Source organism: Vicia villosa, linkage group LG5 (assembly GCF_029867415.1).
Source record: "Vicia villosa cultivar HV-30 ecotype Madison, WI linkage group LG5, Vvil1.0, whole genome shotgun sequence".
Taxonomy (NCBI): Eukaryota; Viridiplantae; Streptophyta; class Magnoliopsida; order Fabales; family Fabaceae; genus Vicia; species Vicia villosa.
Window position 1 is genome coordinate 203,304 of NC_081184.1, and position 22,954 is coordinate 226,257.

Here is a 22,954-nt window from a genome sequence, read left to right on the forward strand (position 1 = left end):
TGTTAATTGTCATGGGGTGAGGAAATATATCCATAGCTCCAATGGTGGAAACTGATTGATCATCACAAGGAATTTTACTTTAAAACTAATTGCTTCTTGTTTCAAACAATTCAAACATTTGAAAAGGAATTGAATGATTATGCACAAACAGAAACACAAACCATTTTGCAGAATCTAATCACCAATTTGACAGATTATGTAGCAAACAGAAACACAAAAACTATTTTGCATGAAGAAAGAAAAAAAAAAAGAGATTATGCAATAAAATGGGCATAAAAAATAACAGAAAACCATTCAGTCAATGTCGCCTACGTTTTTGAAAAACAGAAGCTCCACTGTCATTCAAAGAAATCTGGTTATTCTACGAACCAAACAAATACAATGCACACTACCTTTTTTTACATCTTGAAATTCTCACTCTTAGAACACTGACATATCACCACAAGTCCATGTATCATAGAATGTTTCTTCAAATTTCCTATACATATACTATCATACAAAGAAATATACATAAAGAACAACAGAGTTAGAAATAGAAAACACTTTTTTGCTAATATAGCACACTCATTAGCCACTAATGTCCCTACCACTTTAAAACTGAGTTTTTGTCCTCTATGGGTTGCATATTCAAAATGCAAACCAAGGGAAAGTTCATATAAGAGTTTTGTTCAAGAGTTACCCTCCATTGTTTCCCAAACATAAGGAAACCAATAAAAATTCCAAGCCGAAAAACAAATCCAAGTTCCACACTTAAAAAAACTCCAATCAATTGAACAAGATATCCCTCTACATGCTGATTGTGGATGCAATCACTATTCTTTATCATCTGAGTTTTTACTTCTATCATCTGAGTTTTTACTCAATGGAAGTTTATATACTCCATAGTTATTGTCAAAGTAAGAAGCTTGAAATGGCGGAAGTTGTGTGTCTATTGGGATCTTTCTCGTCAAATGATTGAAGGAGAGGTTCAAATAAGAAAGGAATGATGGGCTTGCAAGTGGCGAAGGAATTTCACCAACCAACCAAAGAGTTATTTGAGAGGTCTAAAGACTCTAACTGTTTCAAATTTCCTATAGACGGCGGAATTTCACCTAAGAAGCCATTATTTGAAAAGTTGAGAACATAAAGTGCTTTGAAGTCCATTAACACCTTTAACCAACTTCATCTGTTGACCTTTACTTGAAATTGTCAAGCTATCCTGATAATATGTAGAAACTTTTCGTTGAATTTGGTCATGTGAAAGATCTAGAAAGCTCAATGTAATTTTGTTTATCAAGAAACTTGGGAAAGTGTTCAAGTGGTACTTATAGATCAGAGTTAGAGATGCTCAATTCTTGCAGGTCACGAAGCGGCAATAAAACCATCTAAAACTGGTAAAATTTTGAACAAGGCTTTATAGATTTGTTTAGTTACAATATCAACCTCTGTTCATACATCACCCAGAGTTTTAACTTTTAACTTAACTCTTTGTGCAATCATCATCATTCGAATGAGGCATCTTTTCTCCCGCTTTCATTGCACGGGTCAGGTAAATAATATCTTACATGCATGACTGACTGATGTACGAAAAAGTCTACTGGTTTGGCTACTTTTCAAATAAAATTCAAACTACCATGAAAATCAAATTTTAGTGAAGGTCCAAAATCACTCCACACAATTGCAACAAGTGTAATCACACACTACTGGCCTCTAACTGCAACGGCGCAGTGAAACATTTTCGCAGTGCACTCGCAAAGAAGCGGGAATGATGTGTCATCCAAAACAAGAATAAGCAGTAAGGGCAGAGCCTGGAAGAATACATATAGAGAGAACCGGGGATATCAGAGGCCCAGGCAGCAGAGCAAGTTAACTGCAGAGTGGGAGTATAGATGCAGGCAGTAGTGTTTGCCACAATTTGATCCAATTCTATCACGTTTGTTTGATAAACTCAACAGTTAATTATGACCAAGTAGTTTTTGGTAATAGTTCTCATTTCTTGGAATAGAAAAGAGTTCTCTCACTCAATTACACACGAGAAATAATGTGAAAATGTTGCAATTTCCAAATATTGCTCATGCAAGAATGTAAAGGGGTAGGGAGATAGAATAAGCCCATTTAAATATCAAATCTTTTTTATTGTCTGCCAAAGCTTGACATGGAAGATGTTCCAAATTCAAATACCCAATGATACAAGGTTCAATCTATCCATGTTCTCACAATTTCCATCAAGGAATCCTGAATCCACATGCCCGCAGGCACTTCATGTTGTAAACAAATTTATTTGCATAAATACATACTGAAAGATGTTTCTTCTATTATTCTCTGGGAGACAAAAAACGAGGTGTGGCTGAATGACACGACTATAGCTACACATACAACTACATCAAAAAGCCAAGCCAGCGCCAAGAAAGGAAATAAATGTGATATGAAAGAATCGAACAACCAAATAAATAACACTCAGGACATTGCTACCACAGGATACTAGATTGCCTCTTACTACATGAATAACACAATACTTGAGCAAACTTGCAATCTTAAATTATCTCTTCAATTATCGGGCTTCATCCTCAAGGTTGCGGAAACCGTTAGTCAGGTCCTCATGGAGCTGAGTAAATTTGGCAACCAAAGCAGATTCCCCTTCAGCAGGATCCTCAAATTTCTGAGACCTGCAAAAACAACCAACCAACATAATAAGACCTACTTTACGTGTCAAAATAAGTCATCAAAGGTAGCTCTACAATTACTCACACTAAACGATAGAAGAGATCTCCCAAGCGATGCTTGATCAGGGTATAAGTTATCTTTTGACCATCAGTACCAGCTCCCCTCTCTACTGCCTGCACATGTAGCAAGTCTAATGTTAAAGATCTGAAATTCAAATGCAATTAAGCCATCTTACTGAAATCTCTTTTCAGGCTGAAGTAATAACACACTATTATGACTGGGCTATGATAAAGAATACAAATAGAAGGGATGCATACAACCACTGCTAACAACCTACATGCCTACATTTGGATAGATTTTTCTTTATTCTAAAGTAATATTTGTTCAATAAAAAAATTTAAGTAACATTGTTTGATTCCTTAAACCACCATACCTGATTTGCCAAATTGTAGAAATGAATAATGTTGCGCATCATCCAGACAGACTTGTAGAAAGGACAGAACTTGTCATATCTATTGCACACAAAATGTAACAATATAAGAGAGACATAAAATAAAAACACTAGCAGGGGAAATAATGTATCAAAGTTAACAATTTACAAGGGCCCTTACGGCGTAAAAGCATTTTGAGCAAGGTAATCCTCTCGCAAAAGTTTTGCAGTTTCTAAGGTGATCTTATCTCCTTCAGCTAAAGCATCCTTTCCTACAAGCTGGAACAAAGAAGGTGGGTGAATAGTCGGTCTAGTATAGTTTATTACTATATTACTTACAGATTAAGTAGATAGACATCCTGACTAACTTTTTTCAAACAACAAAACAATACCGTAATTAGGATAATATGTTAAAGCTCAACTTATTAGATTACCCATTACATGGACAACTTATCAAACAAGGTTTAGACAGAACATTACTTAATAGTCTCTGTCATAGTCTCTGTCCTAAGTTATTTATGATACCACCTCTATTTCCAAAAGAAGCTGAAAATTTTCAACCCATGCTAGGAATGGGCGTGGGAAGATTTCTTTAACCAGCAACCAAGATGATTAACGTGCAAAGGAACACACCTGGACAATTTCATTAAGATCGTCTTCTCTTTGTAGAACTTCACGAGCCCTTGTCCTAATGTTTATAAAATCTGGATCAAATTGCTCATAAAAGGATTCGAGTGCCTGAAGATACCATAGAAATTATTAGGAAATCATGATATTTGGGAGCCCAAGCACAAACTATATCCATTACAAATGAAGGCAGCTTAAAAGAAAACATGAGTTGTGCAGATACCAACTCTAGGACATACCGTGGAGTACTTTGAATAAGATATAAGCCAGTTCACAGATGGAAAGTGCTTCCTCTGTGCAAGCTTTTTGTCCAAACCCCAGAAAACCTGCCAGGTAGCAAAAGATCAACTTACATGACGAATTCTAAAAGAACCGGTAAGAGAAGAAACAACTAGAGGGATCATAGTGACGATTGACAGAGTTTTAGTCATTTATGGGAATCAGAGAGACAACCAAATGCGAAATTCATTTGCGAGAAGTTGTCCTATATTTTGATAAACATATGTTTGACAGTGGAATATTACCTGAACTATGCTGAGAGTTGCAGATGTCACGGGATCTGAGAAATCTCCTCCAGGTGGAGAAACAGCACCAACAATTGTTACACTACCTGTTCTTTCAGGACCTCCAAGACATTTTACTTTCCCAGCACGTTCATAGAAAGAAGCTAAACGTGCAGCAAGGTAAGCAGGATATCCACTATCAGCAGGCATTTCCGCCTGTGGAAAACAACAATCTCATCAATTTTCAATGATCAATGCCCATGTTCCCCCATGTGTCTCATTAGTCATTATGTATAAACTTATATATTTAACATCAGTGGAGAAAGAAATTCCAACATCAGAAACTAAATCTCCAAAAATAATATATCATGAAGAAGAAACAAATTCTTTCTGAAAGAAACCGGTGAACAACCGCCGCTGCATAATTGAAATTCTCACCAGTCGTCCTGAGATTTCACGCAATGCTTCTGCCCATCTAGATGTAGAATCTGCCATCATACTGACATTGTAACCCATATCTCTGAAATACTCAGCTAAAGTGATTCCTGAAATTTGAAAACAAAATAGTCAGAATATAATATATAGTTCGAAAAAAGTATTAAAACTCACATGCAGCACACATGTCAAACTATCTCATTATAAGGACAGTTAATATATAAAGTTTCAGCTCAGGTAAGAACTAGTGGAATATAAAGTGGCATATCAATATGCATATATTAGTCCCTCCTTAATTTTCACGCTAAGCGCAGTTAACTGTCTAGAAATAACAGATGCTGAGAAACACTACTTATTGCAATTATATGCACAGTTTGACATTCCAAATATTGACAACAGGAGAGAACTGGTAAAGAATAATTCTCATGAACAAAAAGAAGATTTAGATCTTAGGAAGTAAGAAATCACCTGTATAAATTGAAGCTTCACGAGCAGCCACAGGCATGTTTGAAGTGTTAGCCACAAGTGTTGTACGCTTCATGACAGACTCTTCACGACCATCAGGTAATGTCATTGTAAGTTGTGGAAAGTCCATCAGAACCTGAACAATCAGTAAAATGATTTCACCAGCCGAATACCAGCAAGCACAAATATTTCATAGAAATAACTTAAAAGGAAGCATACCTCAGCCATTTCATTTCCACGTTCTCCACAACCAACGTAAATGACAGCATCAGAATTTGAATACTGTAGAGGCGAAAAGGGAAGAATTAAGAGGTCTGCTGAATTATTGAAAAAATTTATAATTACATCACCATTGTGCCTTGACATGGTGTGTTAGCTCACCTTAGAAAGAGCTTGACTAATGACAGTTTTTCCACAACCGAAAGCTCCGGGTATGGCACAAGTCCCACCAAGTACTGAGGGGAAAAGGGCATCAAGAACACGCTATACAAAACAGAAGTCATTAGGTACAAAACTATCCGAATTTTATCATACACACGGAACAGAATAAAAATTGAGCTTACTTGACCAGTAAGAAGAGGAGTATCAGCTGCAAGTTTTGATGCAACAGGCCTTGGTGTACGTACAGGCCAACTCTGAAATGGGTACAGTATTTTATGTTATAATGAAGGATAAGGAAGACCAATAATTCAATAAAGCAACAAAAAAAAAGAGATGGCCACAAACCTGAAGCATGGTGAACTTCTTTTTTACACCTTGAAACTCAAGCTCCAACACAGTATCCTGCAAATAATGGAAAAATATTATCATATATCGCAAAAGATAAAGAGAAGCTCGAGAATGCAGGAAAAATGTGTATAAATACATTTAAGCTCGGGAAAGTTGTCATAATAAATATATAAATATGAAACACAAAGAAAGAGAGGCTGCAAACATATTCTAAACATAAAAATGAAATAATGGACTTAAGAAAGATCTTTTAATATAACCAGAGCTAAATAAACAATTGAAAATAAATTTAAATGACAAACCTTCAAGGAATATTGGCCAGCCGGTGCTACGTAGGTAACCTTTCCCATGGCATCAGGAGGAAGTGCAACACGGTGTTCCATTAAACTGTTCTCGAAAACAGTCTGCAATAGTAAATAATGCATACAAAGAATCAGAAAACAAATCTACAAATAACAACTTATAAGCTAACCTAATTAGCTAGAAAACATACAGCGTATAAGTCTCCACCAGTTAATAGGTCTCCTTCACCTGTCACCAATAATAAAATAGAATATCAGAATATGTGGACTTAATAATATTTGTTTTCTGCATAAAACTTCACCATAAAATGGAACAATATGTACCAATTTTCTTAGGCTGAAATTCCCAAAGTGTATCTTTGTCAAGAGCGGGAACAGAAACACCACGGGGAATATAGACATCAGCAGATATTCTTGCAATGGTTTTCAAAGGCCTCTGTCACAAATAGAAAATATTCAAAATTTGAAAGAACAAACCAGGAAGAGAAAACTTTAAACATCTCAATTAGATGCCAATTGAAATCAGATATAAAATATAACCAAATGTCTATAGAAAAGAGACAAACCTGAATTCCATCAAAAATATTTCCCAATATTCCAGGTCCCAACTCCACAGACAATGGCTGTTAAAAGACATAACGCTTATCAATCAAATCACGCGACAGCAAACGCAATCAAAATAAGAGAAAATCGGATATCGAATCCAACCTTGTGTGTACGTAACACCGGGTCATTAACCATCAACCCAGCAGTTTCCTCGTAAACTGAAATTGCATACAACCAACAGATTTGATTCATTAAAAACTAACTACAATAGCAGAAAATCACGAATTATAAATTAATGCGTCTGTATCATCATAGTGTAGAAGTTATGCAGACCTTGGATAGTGGCAGAATCCCCTTCCAAACGAATAATTTCACCAATGAGATTATCACGACCAACACGCACCAATTCATACATAGCAGCTCCATTCATGCCATCTGCAACCACGACAGGTCCAGATACCTGTTCATTCCGCAAAATTCAACAATTCAGCTTTCAACACAACGTCCAAAAACACATCAATATGCCGATTTATCATATTCAAATTCTCAATCAAATCAGTAACCGCATCAATATGTCGATTTATCATATTCAAATTCTCAATCAAATCAGTATCAACAAATCACAACAACAGCTTACAAATAAAACAATAGTGTAACCATAAAACAGCAAAATAATTGATCAAAAAATTAGCAGATAGATCGCGCCGTCGTAAACAAAATCACGAATTAAACGATGTAAATTGTAAGTCGCAAACCAAAACACAAATTAAACTAAGCAAATCGTAATTCGTAAACCAAAACACAGACGAAACGATGTAATTGATGAATCGATGGTAGAATAAGCGAAATTCAGAATACATAAAACAGTGTGTAGCGATCGATCGATCAATATCAAAAATACAATAAGAACAAATCTAAGAGATGATACAGTATCGCAGTGAATAATAATAAATAAAGGAAACGAAAACGATTGATTAACCTTGCGAACGTAACCGTATTCACTCTCCTTCTCGGAGTCTTCGAAAGTGGTCATGCGACCTCCAACAACGGCAGGCATTTTCGGATCGGAGATGAAATTCAAGATCTGAGAAGGATCAAAACCCAGGGGTTCCGATCAACACGAGATCCACTGATAGAGGAAGAACGAGAGAGAGAACGAGAGAGAGAAAGCTCTGAGAGAATTGAGAGTGTGGATTTGCAACTTCCTCTTTCTTATGCTGTTGTTATGATTGAATACGATACGTGAGAGAGAGTGAGTTTGTATTATTGTGGTGGTGGTGATTTTTTTTTTATTACAACAAAAAAATGATCCGGTGCGGACACGTGTATCATGTATTGGGGAAATAGTGAAGCGGATTGGAGGATGCTCTTTCCTCTTTCATTTTCATTGTTCTAACCGTGTGACGTGTGACTTTATTTACTGATTTTTTATTTTCTAGATAAAAATTAAAATTAAATTAAATAATATCAGCCAAGCACTTTTTTATTCAAGTATCAGCCAAGTACTGCTCCTACTTCCCACGTCGCGATATATAGCGACTTCGCTATTATTAAATCATAGTGTTGCATTTTATTATATAAAAAAATTGATTTATATATATATATATATATATATATATATATATATATATATATATATATATATATATATATATATATATATATATATATATATATATGATAAATATAATAAAAAAAACAAAGTTATTAAAATTTTTAAAATATTAATTACTTGTCGGGATAAATTTTGGGCCTATTTGTTTTGGTTTTTTTTTAAATGATTTTCGTAGTGTTATATAATTTTGTAAAAAAAAATTTACAAAAATTTTTTTTATAAAAACTTCAAATGAAAATTTTGTTTGAATAGTTATTCTTAAAATGTGATTTTAAGTATTTTATTTATTTATGGAGAAAATATTGGATATCAAAATGTAAAAAATCAATTAATTTTGAAACTATTTCAAATAGATTTTCATAAAAATCATATTTAAACACAATTTTTTGAAAAAATTACGATTTTGACTAAGTTTTGGTCTTCAATAATATGTGCTTATGTTATAGGATGTCAAAATTAATGTTTCTTTTAAAAAAACGAATATAAAAAAATTTATAATATTTTAAAAAACGATTTTAAAAAATTTATTTTCAAAAAAAAAAACATTTTTCAAAACTGAAACAAACATGCCCTTATTTATACATTCATTGCATCACAATTACTTATTACTATTATTTTAAATAAATAATTTTAATAAAAATTTATTAAATTTTTACACTAACTTTCTATAAAAATAAATTTTTCTTTGACCAAAAAATATCTTAAATAAATTCATACCTTGCATTTGATTTGCCTTGTCTCTAGAATATAAGGAGTATATTTTAATATATTTATATATTAACATAAATTGAACATAGGGATAAATATATATCACCATTTGTTAATAGGGCGGGTTTTGGTTTTTCCTTATTAATTTTTTTTTTTAAGATTTCCCCTTTATAAATTACAAATTTCATTTTCAGCCCCCCCCCCCATCTCATGTTTTGCTGACTGGCCATGGAATAATCCGACTTGGCATTTGTTGATTTGCTTAGTTGAATTAAAGTTACTTGCTAAGTCATATTTAAATAAAAATTAAATTAAATACCATATAATAATTATGTTAAACTTTCTTATTTCCCCTGTGAATGTTAGGGTTAAGATTTGGGACCACCATCAAGTGTGAAGACGATTCAGAAGACGACGACAATGACGATGGCTGACAAAGGCAAAGATGATGACGATTTCACTCAGGTTAGCTTCTATATTCGTTTATACTGCTTGTATCACACATGCATGTGCAAAATATTTATTAGTTTCGTATTTGATTTCAGCAAGTACAACCCTTTAATGTTGTTTTCCACCATGGAGGCGAGTTTGTAAGGATGGATGAGGGTGAAATCGTATATAGGGTGGTCTTTCAAGAACTGTTTATAGGCAGGTAATGAAAAACTTGACCATGAGTCATATTTGTAGTATGGTTAATGGGTGGGGTTATGTAGATGGGTCCTACAAATTGTGGACGAAAATCACTGACATAGATGAAGGTTATTTTGAAATTAAGAGTGATGATGGTGCTCATGATTTATCTGCTTATGCTATTGCTATGCAATTGGATAGGAACATGTATGTTGAACATATTGTAGTAGTTTAGAAGTAACAGGTAAGAGGCCTAGTTGTGTGAATGATTTTGTTGGGTTAGATGTAAGTGATGAAGAGGGAGTTGAATGTTTGAATGACAGTGAAAATGAAAGGACCACTGCTATTGCAGCTGGATTTAAAGGAATTGATGTTATTATACCTATTACGGAGGATCCATAAATAGCTGGTTTGTTACCTTGTCCCAGTAAGAGGAAATTGGAAGATGAGGATTATGTTAGTGAGGAGTTGGACATCTCAAATCCAGATAAATCCGAAGATGAAAAGGGGCCAAAGTTTGAGAAGTTTAGGAAAAAGCAATTTAATAAGAATTTTAAGTTTAAGTGGGGTATGCAGTTCAACTCCCTATATGACTTTAGGGAGGCAATTCGTGAGTGGACATTTTTAAATGGAAGGGAGATAACTTTTGTGAAAAATGAGGGGTACAGAGTAAGGGTAGAGTGCAAGGCTAAATGTGGGTTTCCCATGCTTTGCTCAAGGATGGGTCAGAAAGAAACTTTTGCCATTAAGACTATAAAAGACACCCACACGTGTGCTAGGATTTTAGCAAATAGATATGCAAATTCTAGATGGGTGGCCAAGTATGTTGTGAAGAAAATGCAAATAACTGACACAGTGAGGATTTCTGATATAATACAAGACATGAGACAAAATCATTCGGTGGGTATAACTCTGGCCCTGGCATGGAAAGCCAAATTGATTGCAAAGAAGATAATTTAGGGAGGTGCAGACAATCAATATGCTAACTTGTGGATATATGCTACTGAGATTCAAATGGTAAATGTTGGGAATACAGTGAAAATGTATGAATATTATTTTTCTTTTAGGACTGGATAAGGGTTGCAATTTTTCAAAAATAAAGTTTTCCATGTTAAGAATCAAAGGTGTTGTCAAAGGACCACACCCTCATAAGGTTGACTTTTATGGTCAAGTAGTTTTTCACTCAATAAGTAAATAATGTCTTGATCATTTCCACGACATCATATACATATACTAATAGCAAAAATAATGAAAATAACATAACAGTTATAATGCATGTCTACTCTCATTTACTTATGTAATACATGAGGTATGCACTCGTCTCACTTGGTTTAGACTTATGATAATTGACTTGCAGTGACATGTTTCCACCAAACAAGTAGTTAAGTCAAACTTTGAAACAAGCAATTACTCACAACCAGGTTGTAATTTAAAGATAATCACAACATTAATCATGGATGAAATGTTTAAAAGAATAAATTGTTTATCATGCCATTGTTCTTGATATTATATTTAGCCTAAGCTTTGTGATTCATCTGAATTTGGATATTCAATTCATTTGAACCATGTTTGGACAAATAACTTCAGATCAAAAATTTCAAGCTTTTTAAACAAGTAGAAATCATTCAAAGCATTTAAAATATCACAAATGATTTGGAGTGTAGTCTCAATTTTAGTCTCCTTTGAATTTCACCTCTGTAGAAAATCTTTCCATGTGCTCTCTAAGCCGGGAATATCTTGCTAAGCGAGTTTATAACATCAAAACTCGCTTAGCGCATAACAGAGGCCACCTATAGAGTTACCTTCAACTTCTACAATCACCTACTATAACTGTTCAAGTTCAACACAAATTCAAATAAAACACACATTCATTCATCAACAATGATGTCCCAACGGATACTCAGATGTTTGGGAACTTGGACATGTTCATGTATTTAGTACAAAAATTCCAACATGTCCATGTTCCTTTTGATCATGGCATTGTTAGCAAACAAGATTAAACTAGAAAATAGTAAGAAAAAATCAAATAAAGATTGACAGTAATGGGGAACAAGACGCGACAATGGTCTAGTCATCTCCTTATTCTTCACCACTTCCTTCCTATTCTTCTTCCTCTTATTCTTCAATTTCTTTCTCATCCTCATATTCTTCTTCTCCGACAATTCTCCTTTAGTTTGAGAGATATTTTTGTATCATATTCATTTATGCTACACTTAGTTATTTTCATCTGGGTTCTTTAGAAACCAAAATTTTTTCTCGTGGAACATCATCGGTCTTATAATTGTTGGGTAAAAATTTTCCTTTAGTTTGAGAGAGATTTTTGTATCAAATTAAACACCACATGTCCTCCTCCATTTCAAAAACCCAACTTGAATTATATGATTTACACCTCATTTTATACCTTCATCATTTTGTACTATGGAACACATATATTTAAACCACATACCTTGTGAAACGATATGATATCCAACTTTCACATCTAAGACATAGTTGATTTTCCTTTTGGTAAAATTACATTATATACATACTTCGTCTTACTCATACTCATGTAGAAGCCATACACTTTAAAGACTCGTTTAAAAGTCTCCAAACTTTCATTCAATTTATTCCTTGACTCTTCACATAAGACTATGTCATATGAAAAAATTAAACATCTCAGTACCATCTATAGGCCGTACTCCATAAGCATATCTGGAGTGTTATATTTATAGAAGTCCTATATTAGGGTGCCCTCGCCCAATAACAAGGCCGCCCACGCGGAGACTAAGAGGCTCGCCCGAGGGCATCCACGACGTGTGGGTCAATGAAAAAGGACTCTCTACTAACTCCTTGAAGATAGGTGGCCAATAACCTCTCCTAATAAGAAGGAAGTGGTTGACACCACTAGGGGGAACTTAGGTTCAAATGGGCCTTGATAAATATGCATTCCCCAAAAGGGAAGAGAGAAATCTCAAGTGATACATATTCTCTACACGCTAAAGAGCACAATGCTCACTACAATCTTAACACACGACTATTTGTAACCCTACACTTGCCATCAAGCATCATTGGTCGTCAACAGAGCCCCCCACCTCACATGAGTAGGATTTCTAAATCATCATCAAACACCACCGTACAGGACTTCTCGCTGTCTTGGGCAAGCCTTTATCACCGTATTGTGTTATAAACCTACTAAGGCCTATACATCTCCATGCTCTTGTAGGAGGAACACACACCCTTGTAGTTTTTGAGCAGTACAATATGCATAACTAACGTAAACAAGTAAAGATTTAGGGTTGGACCCATGGTACAATTCTATTGTTAAGGAAAAATCGCGTGTTTCCAAAAGATTTCATTGGACACTTTATCAGGGCCAAACGAGAGTGAATTCACCATTGAGTTACGCAACTATTTAATGTCAACGAAAGTTAAAAAGTTAATGAAAAATTTAAAATTAAACATAATATTTAAATTGAATATTTATTTATTTATTGAAAAGATTATAATGAGTAGATTTTAATATTAATGAAATTGTTAAGAGATAAATTTAAAAATAAAATTATTTGCGTTAGTTATTTAATTTTTTATAAGAAAAAAGCATCCATATTATAATTATTTGGCATAAGTAAAATTATTATAAAAGCAATTAAATAAATTTAAAATAAACAACAATACAAATAATAGTAAAAGAAAATGATATTTAAAAGTAAAATAGTATCGATAATTTGTGTTAATACAATATAGAAACGAGTTAAGCTAAAATGGTGTGAATTGGGTAAGGGAGCTATACCCGAGAGAGAGAAGAAGAAGCTTGGTCAGAAGTTGAGCAAAGGGGAAAATGGTTAATTTCTCATTCTCATTCATATGATAGATTATATTCACAAGAGGTTGATATACTAACATAAGTTCTAAACCTTAGTTACAATTGATAGACAATATTCAAAACATGTTAGAAGAAATTATAATCTTACCTACAAAATATCATCATGGGTTAATATTAAAACAAAATTTCAAGTAGAAACCACCATAGATACTATTACTGAGAATGAGAAATCACCATGAAAGCACCATCAATATTGTCTCCTCTACTTCTTGGCCTGATCATCATCGAAGTTGAATAATTTAGATACGAGGAAAAGTAATACCAGCAAGCTTTGCAGCTTCCAACAGAGTAAGCCCGCCACCATCTTCCTCTTCATCTTCCTTACTATTATCAGACAGAATTTTCAGTACATCAAAAACAGAAAACTTTTGTTTCCCTTTATCCTTATCAGATTCCAATTCATGTCGCAGCACCGGATCCTCACGCATTCCAGAACCTTCTACAACCTCAGCATTTTGAATTTGAACAGGTTGTGTTTCAGCATTTTCCTCCAAGACTGGAGTTTCTCTGCATAAATCCTCATCGTTCACAGAATCTACTTTCACTTGTTCACATTCCACAACATTTTCAAGCTTCTTCTCCTTTGAATTCCTCAAAGAATCAAAACCTAATTTCAATTTTTTCGCAGGAACTTGAGCTAATTCAGTAATATTAATATCCCTTTTCAAAACCCTAAACTCGTCATCAACACATCGCGAGTTCTCCGGAAACCCTAATTGGGAAACTCCAGCCAAATCAACAATCACACGAGACTCATCGTCGATGTCAACGGTCTGGTTAATAGTAGAATGAGGAACATCAACGTCGGAAGAGGGAAGCAACGATTCATCCTCGGGCGGAGTGTGAAAAACGTCTTGGTTGGTATCGGGAGGAGAGAGAACAACGATGGGAGCGGAGGACACTGGGATGAGTTCCGCGTCAAACTGCGACGGCGTATCGTGGTGGTGATTGTTGGGTGAAGTGTCTCCGACGAAGGGGGTGTGATGCAAAAGCTCTTGCTGGGAAATGGAAATACGAGAGAATTCTGGGAAGAAATCGTATGGATCTTTTCGGTTATTATTGCTATCTTCCATATTTTCTTCTTCTTCAATGTTAACTCCGTTTTAACTGTCCACCCTTTTATCTTCTTCTACTAGTGTCCTTTGAATAAACCTGAATTGGGGTGTAAATGTGTAATTGGGATAGTATGGATCAATTTTTGGTATAAACTATGTTCCAACAGATGATATCTAACCAGACCAAACTAATAGGTTTGTTTCAGTTTTGTTTGGTTTTGGTTGATCTATTTACTTTGTTTTTTTTAAACATTATATTTATCCTGTATTTTGAAATGTATTTTATACTATTACTTTTTAATATAATATTTTTTTTAGTCCTGTATATAAGAAAATATTTGTTTTTAAGATTTATTGGATAACCAATATGTCTATATACATTAATTATTTAATAAATAAATAAAACAAACTACATTTTATGTTGTATACATTAATTATTTAATATATATGCTTTAGGCCACTCGGCCATACTGACATAATGTTGTATACATGGCTCATTGATTTATATTAATACAATATAGAAACGAGTTAGGCTAAATTGGTGTGAACTGGGTAAGGAGCCATATGCACGCGAGAGAATAGAAGAAGCTCGGCCGCCAAAAGTTGAGCAAAGGGGAAAAAGGTTAATTTCTCAACTTCATTCATGTTCAATCACTCATGTTGATAACTCATTTTGTTGATAAATAATCATGATAACCGTATGTTTAGATAGTGGGAATGGAGTTGTTGGCTTTGAATTCATCACCACTATGCAATGTTACCACAACTACAACTAGGAGGAGGAGAATTCATCACACACCCTACAATTTCAATTCTATCAATTTCAATGTTAATAAGATTTCCATGGCTATGATGTGACATCTGCTTCTAAGGTTTCCATTTCTAATTTAGACCTATTTTTCATTCATTCATTTTCCAATTCTCAATTGTATTGAAATATTTTGGAGTGTAGGCTCAATTTTAATCTCCTTTGAATTTCACCCCTATAGAAAATCTTGCCATGTGCTCTCTAAGTTGGGAATATCTTGCTAAGCAAGTTTATAACAGCAAAACTCGCTTAGCGCATAACAAAGCCCGTCTAGAGAGTTACCTTCAACTTCTACAATCACCTACTATAATGGTTCATATTCAACACAAATTCATTTAAAACACACATTCATTCATTCACTCATCAAGAATGATGTCCCAACGGATACTCAAATGTTTGGGAACTTGGACATGTTCATGTATTTAGTACAAAAATCCCAACATGTTCATGTTCCTCTTGTTCATGGCATTGTTAGCAAAGAAGATTAAACTAGAAAATAGTAAGAAAAAATCAAATAAATATTCACAATAATGGGGAACAAGACGCGACAATGATCCAGTCATCTCCTTATTCTTCACCACTTCGTTCCTATTCTTCTTCCTCTTATTCTTCAATTTCTTTCTCATCCTCATATTCTTCTTCTTCGATAATTCTCGTATTCATGAACCCCATTAATTCTTTATTTTTACTGACACATTTGATTTTATTATTTTCTCGTCTAGTCTTACTACGCATCCAACACAACATATTCATTTATGACACACTTAGTTATTTTCATCTTGGTTCTTTAGAAACCAAATTTTTGTCTCGTGGAACATCATCGATCTTATAATTGTTGGGTAAAATTTTTCCTTTAATTTGAGCGATATTTTTGTATCATATTAAACACCAGATGTCCTCCTCCATTTCAACCACTCAACTTGAATTATATGATTTACACCTCATTCTATATCTTTATCATTTTGTACTATGGAACACATATATTTAAACCACATAACTTGTGAAACGATATGATATCCAACTTTCACATCTAAGATATAATTGATTTTCCTTTTGCTAAAATTATATTATATACATACTCCGTCTTACTCATACTCATGTAGAAGCCATACACTTCAAAGACTCGTTTAAAAGTCTCCAAACTTTCATTCAATTCATTCCTTGACTCTTTACATAAGATTATATCGCATGAAAAAATTAAACATCTCAGTACCATTTATAGGACGTACTCCATAAGCATATATGAAATGTTATATTTATAGAAGTCATATATTAGGGTGCCATCGCCCAATAACAGGGCCGCCCACACGGAGACTAAGAGGCTCGCCCAAGGGCATCCACGACGTATGGGTCAATGAAAAAGGACTCTCTACTAACTCCTAGAAGATAGGTGGTCAATAACCTCTCCTGATAAGAAGGAAGTGGTTGACACCACTAAGGGGGGGGGGGGGGGGGAACTTAGGTTCAAATGGGCCTCGATAAATATGCATTACCCAAAAGGGAAGAGAGATCTCAAGTGATACATATTCTTTACACGCTAAAGAGCACGACGCTCACTACAATCTTAACACACGAATGATTGTAACCCTACACTTGCCACCAAACATCATTGGTCGTTAACATAGTCCCCACCTCACATGAGCAGGATTTCTAAATCATCTTCAAACACCACCGTACATGACTTCTCGCTGTCTTGGGCAAGCCCTGATCATCATATTGTGTTATAAACCTACTAAGGCCTATACATCTCCATGCCCTTGTAGGAGGAACACACACGCCTGTAGTTTTTGAGCAGTACAATATGCATAACTAAAGTAAACAGGTAAAGATTTACGGTTGAACCCATGGTACAATTATATTGTTATGGAAAAATCGCGTGTTTTCAAAAGATTTCATTGGACGCTTTATCAGAGCCAAACGAGAGTGAATTCACCATTGAGTCGTCACACAACTATTTAATTTCAAAGAAACTTAAAAATTTATGAAAAATTTAAAAGTAATCATAATATTTAAATTGAATATTTATTTATTTATTGAAAAGATTATAATGAGTAGATTTTAATATTAACGAGATTGTTAAGAGATAAATTTAAAAAAAATTTATTTAGTTATCTAATTTTTTATAAGAAAAAAGCATCCATATTATAATTATTTGGCATAAAAGCAATTAAATAAATTTAAAATAAACAACAATAAAATAATAGTAAAAGGAAATGATATTTAAAAGTAAAATAGTATAGAAACAGGAAACAACGCTTAGAAGGCAAAATAAGGAGGAAAAAAATGGAAAGTGTCAGAAGTGGGATTTGAACCCACGCTCTCTCACGAGAACTAGAACTTGAGTCTAGCGCCTTAGACCACTCGGCCATCCTGACTTGTCTTAAACGTGTTTCAATAATTCGTATTAATACAATATAGAATTGAGTTAAGCTAAAATGATGTGTATTGGGTAAGGGAGCTATACGAGAGAGAAGAAGAAGCTTGGTCAGAAGTTGAGCAAAGGGGAAAAGGTTAATTTCCCTTCTCATTCATATGAAATACTACTATGAGATTATTGATAATTATTTTGTATGTTATTAGATTATGGGAATGGAGTTGTTGGCTTTGAATTCATCACCACTATGCAATGTTACTACAACTACAACTAGGAGGAGGAGAATTCATCACACACCCTACAATTTCAATTCTATCAATTTCAATGTTAATAAGAATCTCTCTATTTCCATGGCTATGATGATGACATCTGCTTCCAAGGTTTTCATTCTAATCTATACCTATTTTTCATTCATTCATTTTCCAATTCTCAATTGTATTGAATTATTTGTTTGTTTTAATTTGAAGGTGTATGATTCAGTTTTAGAGAACAAAAAGCATCAACTTTTATCCTCTCTTCAAGACACACAAAGAGGACTCTTAACTACTCCTAATCAACGCTCTTCTATAGAACAAGCACTAGTTACTAGTCTCTACTATTTTCAATTTCCCACTTTCTTTTTTTATTTGTTTCACTAATACTAATGTGTTTGATACTGTTATGTTAGGTGAATGTAGAAGGAAGCAACATGGGTGAACCAATTGATTTCAATAAACTCGACGGAACCTGGCGCCTCCAATATACTTCTGCTCCTGATGTTCTCATTCTATTCCAAGCTGCTGCTACACTTCCTTTCTTTCAAGTATTCTATTACTAAACTTTCCACTTTATGCTTGTCAAATGCTTTTTCTCTTAATTGTTGTTTGTTATCACTATTTTATTCTCACTTTCTTTGCTTCCGCCGTGAGATAGGTCGGACAGATATTTCAGAAATTCGAATGCCGTGATAACTCTACTGGAGGTGTTATTCGCAATGTCGTCCGCTGGAGTATTCCAAATCTGTTAGAGGTAAGTAAAACACCGTCAAGACCCGTCTGTGATTTACATGCTAACTAAGAATTCCACGCTTATTGTCTTCAAGGGTGCGTTAAAATATGTCAGAAAGTCAAAAGACTCAAAACTTAGCTTCAGCCTTGACCTCTATTGTTCTCTCTCACCTTCAGCCCAACTCTTGTAGGAACAAGAAGGTGCTACATTGCTTGTATCTGCCAAATTCACTCTCGTGTCCGCACGCAATATTTACCTACAATTTCAAGAGGTAATCATCATTTTTACTTCCATGAACATGTTTTCTAGTTCTACAATAATCGGGAATCTTATCTGAACAAATGATTATGTATGATGCTGTTATAACAAACATGCAATTTATACCTAACAGATCACACTTCAAGATATAAATATTAGTGAACAGCTCCAGGCTCTAATATCTCCAGCAATACTGCCACGGTCTTTTATAAGCTTACAGGTGAATCTCAACCTAGCATTTTTAATCTGAATGCACTATCTTACAAGCATTCAATACTGATGATATCCCATTGACACCGGTAACTTATGCCACCAAAAAGTTTCTGCATCAAATTCAAAACAATGGTGATATAATTTTATGTGAATGAGACCAGCTATTTATACAGCATAACTCAGAGCGTACTTTTCTCCTGCAGATCTTGCAATATCTCCGTACTTTCAAAGCTCAAATTCCCGTGAGGGATCCAGGAAGGTATATATATGATTCACCACTTTGTTGAAATAGTTAAAGGGTCTTCTTTATTGGTAAATTACACACTTAATGCTCTTTTGGATTGTAGGGAATCGGTAGGAGGACTATATTACCTGAGCTATTTGGACGATAATATGCTTTTGGGCCGTGCTGTTGGTGGAGGTGGAGTGTTTGTGTTTACAAGAGCCCAATCACTTTACTGATGAGCATTGATCAGTAGTTCAACTGCTTGACAGCAATATAACAGTAACACTCCATGAGCCGTCGCTATGGAATTCTCCATATGGAGTGGAAGAAATAGATTGGAGACCTATAGCCTACAAGGGATTCTCCTCAATGTAATCTATGTAATATCATTTGATCTTTGTTACATTTTAGGGGAAGGGGAGGGTGTATTGTATATTTGTTCTGTATCTATTTGTTTCATTTTCATTGTTGTATATTGATATTGATATAGTTTATGTTCAATGTAACTTTTGATATCAGATTTCTAGCTGATAGTTCTTTAAAACGTCATTTTAAACCAGGCATCATTTGAACGATGTGGTAAACAAATGCCAAAAACATGTGTGTCAATTTAGTTGGTATGTTATACTCTGAACTCTCAAGTAAAAAGCTACAATCTTAATGATTCTCCCCAACTCTCTGGCATTAAGATTGCATCTACAAAATAGTTCATGACACTTGAAATCTTATCCTTGGGATTTAATTTGCCTAATATATAAATGAAGTTGTTCAGTTCTATTGAAAATAAATTGGAACTTGATGGTGTCAGAGACATGATAATATACTGATATAATATCAAGGGTGATTCTGATTCTGATTCTGGATTAGGGTCATGGGGCTGGCAGCCAGAAATATATAAGTGAATAATATTCAATTGGTGGTTGTGTGGTAAAGTAGCAACCATACTCAGCAACAGCAACAGAATCTCCAAATAATAATAATAATAATAATAATAATAATAATAATAATAATAATATATAAATGAATAATATTCAATTGTTTATGAATCAATCAATGCCCATCATCATATCATCATCATTTTCACCAACCACCAATTAATTTTTCTTCATTATATCAGTATATGAATAGAAGACATAGAAACTACTCCTAGGTGAAATGGCTATGGAGAAGAAAAATTCAAAAGAGGTAATTGATATAGACAAACTTCCAGATCACGTTGTGATAGAGATATTCATTAGAACAAGAGTGAATGATTGGACACAAATATCATGTGTGAAGAAACAGTGGGCTTCTCTTTTCCAAACTGAATGTTTCTGGCAAGCTGCTCTTTCTCACACCTATCCATTCACAAATCCTTCTCAAACATGGCCTGGACCTATTCCTCCAGCCTTATTAGCCAAGAGGTAGGTAATACTTCTTTTTTTGTCTTAACCATCAGTTTCTCTTAGTGCCAGAGACTCTGGTAATCTGAAATTTGATCGGTAAATAAATTGATATTGTATGTCATGATTTTAGGAGATTCATGGCCTTGCATATAAGTCAAGAGATATTAGGTTGTGATGATGATAAACAAGTAGACGAGATTGTTGGACTCAGCTATCTGTTTTTGAAAGAGCAGCTTCAAGTTTCTATTATGCCTCCTCATTCTGGAATACTTCATGGAACCATCATTGGTCTGTCTCATTCATACCCCATCCTCTTTACTTTTATAGCTATATATAAAATGTTTTATTAGAACTCTAATCATTCCTTTTCCATTTAGCAGATCAGTTCATAGCTTGTGGGAAATCAAGAGATGTAGCTCATGAACTTGCATCTAAGATTTGGATTGCTGTTGTTGATAATTTGGAAGAAAACCACCACACCTTTTGCTTACTTAAACGCATTGCACACGAAGGGGATGTAAGTTTTAGTTACAATCTCTTTGTCACGCACAATATATTACAGTAGCTTTTAGTTTGATAAACTACTTCAACTAGCCTTTGAAATTTTCTCTTGATATTACTAAGTTTTCATTGAAGTTTTACTCATCAATATTGTTGCCTCTTTGGACCATCTAATTAGTTTTGCAATAATTTTCAGCAGGTTTTTCTTCCACATCCTTACACTACATCTGTCAAAGTTCAATGGAGGGTGTTCGAGAAACTTTTTACTGATTTTCGTGATTGCTTCAATCATGTAGATTACTCTGATATGTTAGCATGTGCTAAAAGTAGGTTTCAGCCAATACCACCAACTTGGTTAGGTTATTAGCATACAACACATTCTCAAAGCATCACGCTAAATATAATCTCAGCTTAACTATAGTAGTGTTATTAAATCTCGTCAGAGAGAGTTTTATCTGTTAGAAGTGATCCAAACAATTAGATGTTTAATTTCTGTATTTGACTTTCTATTACTAGTATTGAGTTAGTTTTGTTTGCTACAAATTAACATTCCCTCGTTGTATTGAAATATGAATTCAGAATCAATAGAAATTACTTTTCTCTCTAGCATCCTTTCTCTCATCAAGTGTGAGTGGTTTTATTTTATACTTGTCCCAACAACAAATTGGTATTAGAGTCTGGTTCTGATTGAGGGATTCTTGCGACACACATGATGGGATCAATTGGCACGAATTTCTCAACAAATCTTCCCGGTCTCAATGGAAAAAATTGGGATCGATGGCGTATGCAGATGAAGGAAATTCTTGGCGATCAAGAAGTCGCAGAAATCGTCGAAGAAGGTTATCCAATGCTCACTGAAGATTCCGCAGATGCATAGAAGGCGCTTCACAAATAAAATAAGAAGATTGTAAAGCAACTTTTCCGATTCATCAATGTGTTGGAGAGGCGCACTTTGAGTAGATTGTTGGCACTGCAACTTCGCAAGAAGAATGGAAGATCCTGGAGAAACGGAGTGAAGAAGCGGAGCAATTGAAGGTGAGATTACAGACGATGAGGCGTCAATACGGATTGATGCAAATGGAGAATACTGAAAAAATAGCTGAATTCTTCAACAGAATTATCACTCCCACGAATGCCATGAAGAATTGTGGTGAGAAAATCTCAGATCAAACGATTGTAGAAAAGATTTTGAGAATCCTAAATTGGACCACATAGTTGTAGCCATTGAAGAATCCAGTAAGCTCAAGGAATTGAAGGTAGAAGAACTTCAAGGTTCTCTCGAGGCACATGAGCAGAGACTCATTGAAAGAGTTTCAAAGAAGCCTGGTGATCATCAAGCACTGCAGGCTTATACCTCAAGAAGAGGAGGCTACAACTCCAAAGGAAATTTCACTGGTCGAGGTTGTGGGAGATTTTCCAGAGGTGGCTTTGGAAGAAACATTCAAAGTCCGGATCAAGAAAAGATTGATCAAGATCAACCAGAAAGCTCCAATAAAAGAGGGAGTTTCAGTAATTGGTGAGGAAAAAAAAAGTGTTGACAGAAAAATAATTAAATGTTTCAGTTGTAATCGGATTGGACATTTTCCCACAGAATGTGTAGCTGCAGTAAGTCACGCACATCATCGAATACTTCATGGAACCATCATTGGCAT

The 22,954-nt window shown here is 34.5% G+C and overlaps 3 protein-coding genes and 1 non-coding gene across 5 annotated transcripts; 1 reads left to right on the forward strand and 3 right to left on the reverse strand.

Moving 5' to 3' along the window:
• Positions 1-2,093: 2,093 nt before the first annotated feature.
• Positions 2,094-7,941, reverse strand: LOC131601048 (V-type proton ATPase catalytic subunit A). The gene is made up of 20 exons (XM_058872763.1): positions 7,660-7,941; positions 7,014-7,140; positions 6,843-6,898; positions 6,701-6,757; positions 6,459-6,570; positions 6,326-6,363; positions 6,135-6,236; positions 5,830-5,886; positions 5,667-5,738; positions 5,485-5,586; positions 5,323-5,385; positions 5,107-5,239; positions 4,642-4,748; positions 4,225-4,419; positions 3,940-4,026; positions 3,707-3,811; positions 3,255-3,352; positions 3,077-3,155; positions 2,728-2,816; positions 2,094-2,645 (listed from the first exon to the last, which is right to left on the reverse strand). Exons 1-20 carry the CDS (start codon positions 7,735-7,737, stop codon positions 2,531-2,533), a joined length of 1,872 nt encoding a protein of 623 aa, XP_058728746.1. The 5' UTR covers positions 7,738-7,941; the 3' UTR covers positions 2,094-2,530.
• A 5,512-nt stretch (positions 7,942-13,453) lies between these two features.
• On the reverse strand, positions 13,454-14,750 carry LOC131606071 (uncharacterized). Its single transcript, XM_058878355.1, has one exon. It carries the CDS (start codon positions 14,566-14,568, stop codon positions 13,735-13,737), a length of 834 nt encoding a protein of 277 aa, XP_058734338.1. The 5' UTR covers positions 14,569-14,750; the 3' UTR covers positions 13,454-13,734.
• A 2,899-nt stretch (positions 14,751-17,649) lies between these two features.
• On the reverse strand, positions 17,650-17,733 carry TRNAL-CAA (transfer RNA leucine (anticodon CAA)). The gene has a single exon. It is a non-coding gene; the product is annotated as a tRNA-Leu (tRNA).
• On the forward strand, positions 17,717-19,942 carry LOC131606073 (probable plastid-lipid-associated protein 10, chloroplastic). 2 transcript variants are annotated; one of them, XM_058878356.1, is made up of 9 exons: positions 17,717-17,868; positions 17,939-18,112; positions 18,200-18,313; positions 18,400-18,534; positions 18,645-18,740; positions 18,910-18,990; positions 19,111-19,197; positions 19,394-19,449; positions 19,538-19,942. In XM_058878356.1, the coding sequence occupies exons 2-9, from the start codon at positions 17,942-17,944 to the stop codon at positions 19,650-19,652; spliced, it is 855 nt and encodes a 284-aa protein (XP_058734339.1). In that variant the 5' UTR covers positions 17,717-17,868; positions 17,939-17,941; the 3' UTR covers positions 19,653-19,942. The 2 variants fall into 2 exon arrangements, with proteins under 2 accessions (XP_058734339.1, XP_058734340.1); XM_058878357.1 differs by lacking the exon at positions 17,717-17,868 and having other exon boundaries at positions 17,875-18,112.
• The last annotated feature ends 3,012 nt before the right edge of the window (positions 19,943-22,954 follow it).